We start from the raw sequence: 12,997 nt of genomic DNA, 5'->3' as shown, positions 1-12,997 counted from the left end.
GATAAGAGACTTACTAAATGTGCTAGTAAGTTACTACACATTTTTGTAAATATTCAAGTTCATGAAATGGAGAAATTAGTGATTATTGTTGACGATTATTGTTGATGATTGATGACGATTTAAAAGAAAATAAACACATGTTTTGAAAACATGGGAAACCTCCATTTTTAGGGGAAACTCTGTCAAAATTTTTATAAATCTTGACACTTAGAAAAATACAAGTTTTTGAGAAACTTATTCCCTAAAAAGGTATTTAAGAGTTTTACCAAGGTTTCCCTAATTTTTGGTGATAAGAAATGGTGATTTCTTCAAAAATAAAAATGGATCTTATGTATATATATTTTTTTGAGAGAAAAATATATATTATTTTATCACCAACTTTTGTGCTAAGTGTATATAGTATGTGTTATACGTGCTAGTGTATTAAGACTAAAAAAAATACACTAAATACTCATGAGGAGTATAAACATAAAAATACACATACAACATACAAGATACATAATTCGGGTGCAAAGTGCAAAAATACAAAAAGCTTATATTTATTTTTTTGAGAAAATAATATAAGTAAGATACGTAGTTAAAAATATAGAATATTTTCAACACAAGAAAAATATACACAAAAGTGAGTGACTGAACTTGTGCGACGCAAGTCTAGTGACTAACGTTAAGAAAACGCGTATAGGTTACGACGTTAATTAAGCAAACCCGGTGAAGTTTACGACGCACAGGAACGCAAAGTTGTGAGTTCATGCTCCCCCTTTTCTCTTAACTGTTTTCAGTTTTATAACTTCGGGGATGAAATACATGTTACAAATATTTCTATGTTTACAAATGGTATGATAACAAAAAGCACACTTGGTGAGAACGAGTACCAAGTGTGACGAGATATAAAAATACGAGAAACGCACTTGGTGAAAACGAGTACCAAGTATGATGCGTTACGAGAAATGATACGAGAAATAGTGTCACGAATAGGGTACCATAAGCACCATTAATCGTGTACATACTTAGACCGCAGAACAAAAGGTTAGATCTAATGGGTTCAGGGCAGCCCCACTCTTGGTGACAACTAGAACCAAGTAGTGTTTTTGTGTCTCAGTCGTGAATCGACTACAGAAAATGCCTATGGATTGGTGACTTCCTATGTCGTGTCATATGTTAATGGCTTTGCAACCCATTAACACTTGATACATATAGAGATACTTGTCTCATTCATGAATACGTGATTTGAAACAAAATACATACCATGTTTTTCATACAAAGTATACAAACGTTCAATACAAAAACTGCATGAACTCACACCAACATTATGTTGACGTTTTTCCAAAACTCACATGTATTTCAGGTAACTAGGATGGATGTGCGCGTGGTCTCACTTATGCTCGTGGATGTCGCTTGTGTTTGTCTTTAAATAAAGTGTAAACCTTTTAAGACAATGTTTTATGTTAACTCGCGATGTAAACGCTAACTTATGATTTCAAATTATGGTATTTGAAGTTATTTTCATGAGCATGTAGTATGTTTACCTTTCGTATGCAATGAGAACCTTTCATGATCACACCTCGTGCTTCCGCCGCAGAAAGGGGTGTGACACTCAAACCTAGGCTCTGATACCAACTTGTAACGCCCATATTTTTCATAAGATCAAAACCAACAATTAAACGCTAAAAATTTAAACATTCATTAACAAAACATATTATCAACCAAAATAACCTTTAAGTAGTTCGAAGTAAACACAACCATCCAAGGTTCATCACAAGTATTTTACTTGAACTACTATGTTGAGATTGTAATCCTTAACTTACTTACGAAAATCCTAAACATTAGTCTAACATCTACATCCCAAAAGTGTTTTGACCCATTTAAATAAGACAACTTAAACCAGAAGCGCATAAAGGGGGATGTAGTGTGTTTGATCCGAGCTCGCCATATTCAAACATGGGATTTTCCTATCATTCAAAAACACAAGTAAAACTCATTAGTACAACTCTCTTAACATTATAGTAATTAAAAACCACTTCATCCTTTTTATTCGACCCATTAACAAATAATGGCAATAATTCATTCTTTCTATCATCTATTTCTTTCGACTAGCATCTCCGTTAGGAACGGAAGTTGCACATACCATTACATCATCTATATCTTGCATCCATCCAACCCGTTCATAACGAATCAAAAGCTAGAATATTCGCCATACTTTATCATCCATGATGGGTCAATATTTGACCTTTTCATCAATATTAAACTTCAAATTCATCATGACCCGATTACAACGAATCGACTCATATACAACCATAATTCCCTTTATTCATTCTTTTTGACCCGTTCATAACGGATCATCTTACATACTACATTATTCTAAGTTTTACGACAATTCAACAATGAACTAAAGCTAATGGCATATTCTACTTAATGAGTATTCGAAGTTCATACGAACTTACCGTGATCTTGCGTCACTTGCGCCTTGGTATGGCTTGTGCCTTCTTCCTTCTTTGCGCCTACATGATTACTACTTCACACTTTTGCTTTCGTACAGCTCATTACATAAGCATTCTTCCTTATATATTATGATGCTATTTTACCATATACACTTTTATCATCATCATAACACATCAATTTAACAAACACTTATGTCGTGTCACATTTAAATCTATCAAGACATTTCATCGAACACGTGGTGTGCGTATTGTGAACAAAGCATAATGTATAAGCAATTTAATCACACCTTTCTATTTCATCCATGGATTATCACAACAAAGTTCCAACTTCATGGTTTATCATCCTAACATGTAATTTTTCTTGTTCTAAAACAATTACTCATCAAAATGTCTTCTACTAGATGACTTCAAGCATTATCATTATACTAATTACACATAATTCTTCTCTAAACTTTATCATCCTACAAATTCAAGTGGGTTTTACCCCAAATCATCAATACAACCGAAATCAAGCATATTATATCATCTACACATTGGTATTTACTATCATTCATGTTCAATTTCATAATACATTCACAATTTATACATAACCCATTTCATCAAACATCACTAGATCATAAAATTCGACTTACATGGTGTTAGGAACACTTAGGTGATCATGAATCTTAGGTCATGCATACATTTAGACTTCAATTTCTCTTCCAATTTTGCAGATTTGTGAATGTTAAAGGTTTGCTTGTTCTTCTCCTAGTCTTGGTCGACACACACACACCACTGATGTGTGTGTTTATGTTTTAGATTTTGTTTTATTAATTCATTTTTCTACTTGCCCAAGTTTAGCCCCTCAAGTATTGATTTTTATGATTTATGGCTAAATCTTTATTTACATGCATTCTTATCTTATCTTAATCATAAACATATATATTTATTTTATATCTTGGGGTGTTACACTGAGGCTCAAATTTTGAAGTCTGTACTTGTGGAGTCCATACCAGATGTCCTTGAGGCTCCAACTTTGAAGATGATACCAGTGGATGCTTATGATCCATATTTCTTACATCCAAGTTTTGGAATCCCAGAGTTGGATTATACTAGTCTTAACCCAATCCGTCATCCATATCATCCTCTAACCATTGAATCCTTGGATTCTACTTCTACAACGGATCCCGGTTTGGAAGACTAACATTATCCACTGAAACCTTCAGTGTCTATACCGCGTGCGGTGAACCAAGAAGAGAAATATCGGGAATGAAGTAAAGGAGAAATTGGAGAATCCTTTTTTTATTGTATTTCATTTTCCTTTAAGTCCCTGCGTGGACATTTGTTCATATAGTCCTTACATGGACAAATCTTTTAGTCCCTGCGTGGGCTTGTTTTTCCTTTTAGTCCATGCGAGGATAAGTTAGTTATTGTACTTCAAGTCCTGTTTAAGGCACTATTGTAATTTCCTAATGATTTATAGAAAGTTTTGGACTTATTATATATGTATTCATTACATCCTTTGTTCAAGCGATCGTCTTGATTTTAATTCGAACTTGATCCGCTAAATAATTCCAAAAAGATCTTCTTAATGGTTTACACCCGCCAAGTGGCAAGTCCACATTAATTGGCAAATTTTGATAGTTAGGGAAGATTGTCCCTTCTATCCAGAGGTGGTGAACTATGTTCAAGCCTCCAAGCCTATATGGTCAATGCAACCATAGCTATATTGTTTAACCATTTTCAGACAATTATTCTAGGTTAACATACAAGTAATGTTAACATTCTTGGCAGTGTGGCTTGAGGAACCACACTAGTCGTCAAGGTATTTGGACTACGTCTAAGCCTTATAGCCTATATGATCGAGTTAGATCGTGGCTAGTATCATCAATGTGATGATTATATTATTAACATCCCTAGTGATGAAATGCCTACGGGCTATACTTGTTGTCAAATGAGACGATGACAGTTATAATCTTTATGATTCCCTGTCTAAGGTGGTGGGCTATGCCCAAGCCTCATAGTCTATATGATCAATGTGATCATGACTAATATCATCAATGCGATGATTGTTATTTTAACATCCTTTTGTGATGTTAATTAACTTGCCTAAGGGCCATATTATAACGTCAACTTTGACAACGGCAGTAGTGGTCTACGACCCCCTGTCCCAAGGTATTTGGACTATGTCCAAGCCTTATAGTCTATATGATCAATTCGATCATGACTAATATCATCAGTGCGATGATTATACTTAACATCCCTTTGAGATATCAATTGATTTGCCTACGAGCCAAAATACATCGTCTTTCATGATGATGACAGTTGTGGTCTACGACTCCCTATCCAAAGGTGGTGAACTATGTTCAAGCCTTAAAGCCCCTGATCGAATGAGATCACGGCTTATATATTTTAAATGTCCATCGAGATGAGCCTTTGAGCTATTTAATGTTGTGAGTACGACAACGACAGTTGTGACTTATGATCCACTGTCTAATAAATAATGGACTATGTCCCATCTTAATGCCGTTGTTGGTTCTTTTATGACCTAGGCTAACTATATTGAATTATTTAAAAAAAACAACATTCATTAGAAATGTTAAATAGCCTGTATGGTTTAATGATACCATGGTTTGTTAAGTCATGAATGTGATGACAAATCGTAATACGACTAAGCAAATGACTATTTTGGTGTTTAGTACCAAGCTTAAAAGAATGGTTACTTCCGAGGAAGTGAACAGTAGTCGCGATGATAGTACTGATAATACTGCGAATGTAAACGTCAATGCTGATGATTTCAAAGCTCGCGTTGACGCAGTTGTTGGCAAGGCCATGGAAAAGGTCATGGAAAAGTTCAAGGAGTCGAGTGCTACTCGCTCCAAGTCCCACTCTAAGCCACATTCATCAGCTCGAAAGGAGTGCTCTGTTCACTCATTGAATGCAAAGAGTGATTCAAAGAAGGTTGTGTTTGATAACAAACCCCGTTCTTCTAAAGGATGTACTTACAAGTACTTTGTCTCTTGCAAGCCAAGAGACTTCAATGGTGAAAGGGGCTATTGATTGCATGCGTTGGTTAGACGAAATAGAAACCATGGTTGATATCAGTGGTTGTGCGAAAGAAGACACTGTGAAGTTTGTATCACAGTCGTTCAAGGGTGAGGCCCTTACATGGTGGAAGACTATGATCCAGTCTGCGGGGAAGATTCCCCTCTACAACCTCGAATGGTCAAAATTTGTGGACATGATCAAAGAAGTTTACTGTCCACAACACGAGGTAGAGAAGGTAGAGTCAGATTTTCTGACTCTCGTGATGAAAAATCTGGATTGTTGGACCTACGTTACCGACTTCAACTCTATGTCGAGGTTGGTACCATATTTGATCACCCCGGAGCCCAAACGCATTGCGCATTTTATTGATGGTTTAGCATCAGAGATCAAGGGGCATGTCAAGTCTTCAAAGCCTACCACTTACCGGTCCGCTGTGGACCTGTCTCTGTCGCTCACCTTGGACGTGTTGAGAAGCAGGTCTGGAAAGACCGATGCAGAGGGTAAGAGGAAAAGGGAGGATGGCAACTCCCAGAAATCTAACAAAAAGAAGAAGGGAAGGTTTGGGTTCAAGAAGAACCAAGACAGGTCAGGTGAGAAGCCAACATGTAAGACCTGCAACCGCAAACACTAAGGACAGTCACAGGCTAAACCCTGTGGTATCTGTAAGAAGAAGGGGTATAAGACCCTTAAGTGCAAAAACCTTAAGGATGTCGTTTGCTATGGCTGTAACGAGAAAGAGCACATCAAGACTAATTGCCTTAAAAGTGCAAAGAAGCCTGAAGAGGCTAAAAAGGGTAATGCACGAGAATTCCAGATGAATGCTAGGCTGGCGGTGAATGACGACAATGTCATAACAGGTACTTTCCTCATTAATGACGTCTATGCTAGAGTTCTTTTTTATGCGGGTGCGGATAAGTCTTTTGTAGACCTTAAATTTAGTAAACTTTTAAACTTGCCCATAAGAACTCTAGATATTAAGTATGAGGTAGAGCTTGATGATGGAACCTTAGAAACCGCTTCTTCTATTCTTGATGGATGTTCTACATCCATTAAGAATCATTCTATCCCATTATCTCTTCTGCGAATGAAATTGGCGGGGTTTGATGTAGTTTTGGGTATGGATTAGTTGTCATATAACCAAGCTCGTATCGTGTGCGACAAGAAACTCATCGAAATTAAAACCCCTTCCGGTGAGATGATCACCATTCAGGGAGACATGCACTCTGGATTGCTTAATCAAATGTCTATACTTAAGGCATCCAAGTGCTTGAAGAGTGGTTGTGTCATCTACATGGCACAGGTGACAGTGGATGAACCGAAGCCAAGGATTGAAGATATCCCAGTCATCACTGATTACCCAGATGTCTTTCCCGATAAACTACCTAACTTACCTCCTGAGAGGCAAATGGAGTTCAGAATCTACATCTTGCCCGGAGCTGCACCAGTTGCACGAGCTCTATATCATGTGGAACCGACTAAAATGAAAGAGTTAAGAGCCCAGTTGGATGAGCTGTTGGAGAAAGGCTTCATTCAGCCCAGCTCGTTGCCTTGGGGAGCGCCAATATTATTCGTGAAGAAGAAGGACGGTTCAATGCGCCTGTTCATTGATTACCGTGATTTGAACAAGGTAATGATCAAGAATCATTATCCTTTGCCCAGGATCAATGATATGTTTGACCAATTGCAAGGGGCAAGCTTCTTCTCCAAGATTGACTTAAGGTCAGGGTATCATCAACTAAGGGTTAGAAGTGAAGATGTACCCAAGATTGCTTTCAGGACAAGATACGGCCATTACGAGTTCTTAGTGATGCGTTTCGGGCTCACTAATGCACCTGTAGCGTTCATGGATCTCATGAACAGAGTCTGCAAGCCGTATTTAGATAAGTTTGTCATTGTCTTCATAAACGACATACTTATCTGCTCTCGTAATCAATCTGATCATGAGAAACATCTTAGATGCATCCTGGAGCTGTTACAGCAAGAGAAACTTTCTGTAAAGTTCTCCAAATGCGAGTTCTGGCTTCGCGAAGTCCAATTTCTTGGACATGTCGTTAGTGAGAATGGTATCCAAGTGGATCCCGCTAGGATAGAAGATATAATGAATTGGGAGGCACCTAAGACACCCTCAGAGATTCGTAGTTTCTTAGGTCTGGCTGGTTATTATAGGAGGTTCATTGAGAACTTTTCGAGGATAGCCACGCCTTTGACTACACTGACCCGTAAGAACGTTAAGTTTAACTGGGGTCTAAAATAACAGGAATCTTTTGAAATCCTTAAGCACACATTAAGCAATGCTCTAGTGCTAACTCTTCCCGAGGGTATTGAGGAATTCGTTGTCTACTATGATGCTTCGCACACTGGCATGGGCTGTATGCTTGTGCAAACATGCAAAGTGATTGCCTACGCATCGCGATAACTCAAGGTGCATGAAAGGAATTACACCACCCATTACTTGGAACTGGGTGCCATTGTATTTGCACTGAAACTGTGGAGACATGTAACATTCCCAAAATTTTTATTTATATAAAATATATAAAACTTATGTTATTAAAAGGATGCATCATGGGTAAGTTGACCGATGGAAATATGAGGTATTTTGGGCAAGCGTAGAAACCATTTAATAATTAAATTATAAAAATACATTATATTTGAACCTACTCTGTTTTTAATGAAACTTGGTTCAAAATGTAGATAAAACTATTCTCGTTCTAATGGCATACTCATTATTTTATAAAACGTCATGGTTTAGAAGTTATACGCGCCAAATGAGTGAAGCAGTTAAATTAATATACTAAATAAAATAATAATAATAATAATAATAATAATAATAATAATAATAATAATTGAAACTTAAATAAAAGCAAGTGCATGTGTGAAAGTGAAAGGTGAATGTGCTGTACATCTCATTTAATGAAAATATATACGTGTAGTAGAATAGCTTGAAAGTCAAGCTAAAGATGAGTATAAATAGAGACACATACTAAAGTTTTAGATTTGCTCAGTCTCACTCAATATCCCCCTATTCTCAAAGTATTATATTTATAATACTACAAAGCCCTGCCCTGTTTTAAGTATTGTAATCCCTGGTCACTGATGCCTTGTTCGATTGACGTAGGACCCCGTAACGTATATCAAGGCTCTGCCTAAATTCGTTGAGGTTCTGTCTCGTGACGTAGGGATAAAGTTAAATTGGGTTACTATATTTAATGTGGGTGCAATATATATTTTATTAAATAACCCAGGAGTTATACCCAAAATATAACAACCCTCCCGAATATTTTTCTGACACCCTACACTTCCTAAAATACACCCTGTATGTGAAAACCGAGCCCAAAATACAATATAGCATTAAAAAACAAATGAAAAACATAAAAATTGAAGTTGAGGCGGGCCGCGTAAGGTACCCCATAACCCTTACGCGGGCCGCGAGAGGTTCAAAAGGTGGCGCAGCCCGGTGCGGCCACGTGGCCCAACACCCGGCGAGTCTATAAGCTGACCCAGCCAAGCTACGCTTTGACCTAGGGTCAACGCGGGCCGCGTAGGCCCTGTTCTCGTGTTACGCGGGCCGCGAGAGTATCAGACTCAGCAACTATATAAGCAGGCCATCGGGTTTCATTCAGAATTCGTTCACAATCGATATCTTTCTCTCAAATCTGAATATTAGGCAATATAAGCGGGTATAATACCCCCCCCCCCTAATTAGCGAAGCTCTGCCTCGTTGTAAGTATCATAACCCCTGGATATGTATTAGATACTCTGCCCGATTGATCTAGGGTTCCGTAACGGCTGTCGTGGTTCTGCCCGACGTAGTCGTTGGAATGCCGTCTCGGGGAGGGTATTACTAATGTTAAAATGGGTTGTTATACTAACGTGTGTGCATTGTTTATTTAATTAGATTATAACCAGGGAATCACAAAAGAAAGCCCTATAATAGCAATGTGAGTAATCCTCTTTTTGTTAAATGTTTTTTACAAAACCTTAAATACTTTTCCATGCGAATAACAGTTATTGAGTATTTGTAAGAATACAATTATAGTGGGTATGTTGGGGTTTTGTATACGAAATTTGTTACCAACCTGGTCAAGGAGTAATATTTCCACAAATTGAGTATGACAGTACCACTGATGTTAATTCTTATATCTTGGAAATAAATGTAATTGCGGATGCGCCCTCAATACTGTACACTGTGACTTTTTATTTAAACTTGATTAAATTGGGATTCACTCACCAGTATTTCCTGCTGATAAAATGTTTTAAACACGTGTTTCAGGTAACTTAGTGTGCAGCCAATAAAAGCCAGCTGGGGAGCACTAAAGGCTTGGAAAAGTGGCAATAAAGTTACCTAAAATAAAATAGATGTTTTTATTAAACAAAATAGGATTTATTCCTATGAAAATGTGTGTACTACAAACTTTGGTTTTACCCATGTGTTTAATGTTATAAAATGTGGTGGTTTACTCTGATAAAATATTTCCTAATTACGGTCCTGATGAAAATTTCCGCTGCCAAATTAGACAATAACAAGATTCCACCGAAACTGGCTCACGGCCGCCCGTTCCCGGGTTTGTATCACGGGGACGGGGGTTGTGACAGAAGGTGGTATCAGAGCTATGTCACTGGTCTAAGCCAAAGAAGTGTTCTGCTGACACTTAAGTTTTAAATTCTGTGTTAGGAAATAACTCATGTGATTATGTGTTTCATGTTATTTGACTATTTGTTAGTCTACAGTATGGGTAAGCAAAGAATTTCGGACATCTATCGTAAATTATATGGTTCACCAAAAGATAAAGGAACCTCATTTCAACCAATTCCCTCAGGATACTCAGCAGATAGTGAGGAAGGAATATTTATTCGTAAGGCACAGTCTAAGAAACCATTTACTAATAAGAAGAGAAGTAGAATTATTAGAAAAAGTCAAGAGAAAATAAAGAAAATAAAGAAGTCACAACCAAAGGGAGTAATAATTAATAAGGACACAAATGCACAAACTCAGGAAACAGGCAATAACCTACCATGGGAAGATGAATTAGATGAACAATGGGTAAATCTCCATATGTTAGCCACTACAGCAGTAAATATTAACTTATATTAAATAGTTGAACCGCCAAACCAGTACCAGCACCCATGCCACCTATGAGCCAGAAACTTTAAAAGGAACTTCGCCCATTAGATAACAATTTAGTGGAGACAGGAGATAGAACAAACCTTATATAAAAGCATGTTGAGCATAATACTCCTATAACATAGATAGGTTAGGATGCATAATCACTAGTATATTTTGAATTCCAGTTGTAGTTTGTAATAAATACATATATATATATATATATATATATATATATATATATATATATATATAAGTCGCAATGTTCACCATTTTTAATCAGTCTATTTTTATAATTGTACCCAAATGTTTGTACTAGAAATTTGTCTGTGATAATTAATACCACCTACTCAAATAATATCATAATACACATCAAACTAAGTTAGTTATTAACAAAGCAGTCATGTTTATGATTCTCTTTGAAACCAATCATTTACTTTGGTTTAAAATACATATTGAAATATATGGTATAAAGCCTTAAACCTTTGTGATTTTAATAATATTATTTCAAAATAGTTTATATTTAAATAAATAAAACCGAAGTTATTAAATTAACCAAAAGGATTTTAAGAATTAATTTACAAGATTGCTTTAGTGGATCTAGCCAAAGCAAGTTTTGAAACCTAGGTGTACCAATTTTTCCACTCCATTTTATCCATTCTGGTTTGTAACTAGTTGGCTATAAGACTTTATACTTTCATAATTTTATGAAATAACTGATGTTGGGATTACTTGTAAAGATTTCTATTAAAATACTTAACAATAAGATAAATGGTTAAATGAATATGATGGGTAGTCATGATTACATAAAATCATTTAAATTTTTGAGATTTGGGTTGGTTGGATTACGTAAAAATGCCTAACTAAACATTGAAAGCATTTTTACAAATAATTAATATTAAAGTATGTCCAGAATAGGTCTTATGCATGGAAATAATTAATATAAGATTTTAAGATTAACCAGTCATATTAGTTATAGGATTGTGTATCCTAAATTATAAAGAAAAGTATTCAAGTCAGCTGGCTGATGTATAATAGTTAAATAATACAATATTAGTAAGTGAGTTGAGTTGATAAATTGGATGTTAAACTTACCTTAAGTAGTTTTGAAGTTCTCATACTTTAAAAGATTATAATGAAGATAAAAGACATAAGATTGAATTGTGATTAGTTAAACTTAATACTAAAAGAATAATAATAAAGATGGAAGTTCTCATAAAATAATTGTAGTAATAAAATATCAGTAATGTACCCGTGACTCAAAAAAAGTTTATAAAGTCGGTTACGTGAATCTATAAAAGATCTATTTAGTTAAATACTTGAATATAGATCTCGAATATATACGAAGTAAAATATTAATCTAAATATATTTTGAATATAAAATAGACATACTTTGATAACATGGGACGAAGTACGCTACATAAGGTTTAAAAAAAATAAAATAAAATAAAATATGTTATGTGTTTTAAGTTTATACTTAATCTTATATATATCCACTATATTGTTATAACTAAAGTTTTCAATTACAGAAAAGTAATTTATGAATAGTATATATATAGTAACCCATAAATACAATGTCATGGGTCACATATGCACATATTCTTCTAAATAATGCCTCTCAATCTTAAATGTATATTATGATTGATTCTTATAAAGGAAAAGGTAGGAATGTGATAATTGAAACAGATATATAGATGGTTACTTGAGGAGAAATTATTAAGGTAATATAAATAGTGAGCCTGGTATAGTTTAGCCCATTAGTTAAAAATGAAATTGTTCTTATGAGTCCAGAAAATTTATATTTTGAGTAATTTATTTCCCTAAACTTTTAATTCCAACATATTGTATTTGACATACTACTTTTATAAAAGGATAAAATGAAGTCATGGAAATAAGCTTGATGATTGGTACCATTGAATGTATAGTTATTATTTTATATATGTGTGTATATATTCCATAAGTTTAATATTAACTAGAGATTTGAAATTTTATACACATATATGCATATCCACGATAGAATTTCTTGATGGTATACCCAATATAATATCTTCTGTAAGATAAACATAAGAGAGAATATCATTGGTGATTTATATGAAAACATGAAGTCATTATAAACCATGAAACCTATTATGTTTTAAAATGCCATCTGTCTCAATAAAATATTTCTTGTGACGGAATCTAATAAAGTTAGCTGTAAGCATACTCTTCACATTTAACCGAACCATAGAGTCAACGGAGACAACGATATTTTTGTCAAAACTCCATTTTTAAACAAAAGAAATCCACAACCATAATAATAACTATGCTTAAATAAAAAAGTTAGGATATTGATATTCACTGGTAACAACCAGGACAGTATTTAGACTTGAATCTAAGAAAAATGCCTTAGTATAAAGCTTTGAGATAAGTCAATTACTTGCATAGATAAAGT

At 35.1% G+C, this 12,997-nt stretch overlaps 1 protein-coding gene across 1 annotated transcript; it reads left to right on the top strand.

The window, feature by feature from the left end:
• The first annotated feature begins 5,508 nt into the window (after nucleotides 1–5,508).
• LOC110869856 lies at nucleotides 5,509–6,591 on the top strand. The gene is made up of 2 exons (XM_022119064.1): nucleotides 5,509–6,055; nucleotides 6,098–6,591. Exons 1-2 carry the CDS (start codon nucleotides 5,509–5,511, stop codon nucleotides 6,589–6,591), a joined length of 1,041 nt encoding a protein of 346 aa, XP_021974756.1.
• Nucleotides 6,592–12,997: the final 6,406 nt, after the last annotated feature.

Source organism: Helianthus annuus, chromosome 8 (genome assembly GCF_002127325.2).
Source record: "Helianthus annuus cultivar XRQ/B chromosome 8, HanXRQr2.0-SUNRISE, whole genome shotgun sequence".
Lineage (NCBI taxonomy): Eukaryota > Viridiplantae > Streptophyta > Magnoliopsida > Asterales > Asteraceae > Helianthus > Helianthus annuus.
Note: the sequence above shows the minus strand (reverse complement) of the source record. Positions and strands in the feature narration are given on the sequence as shown.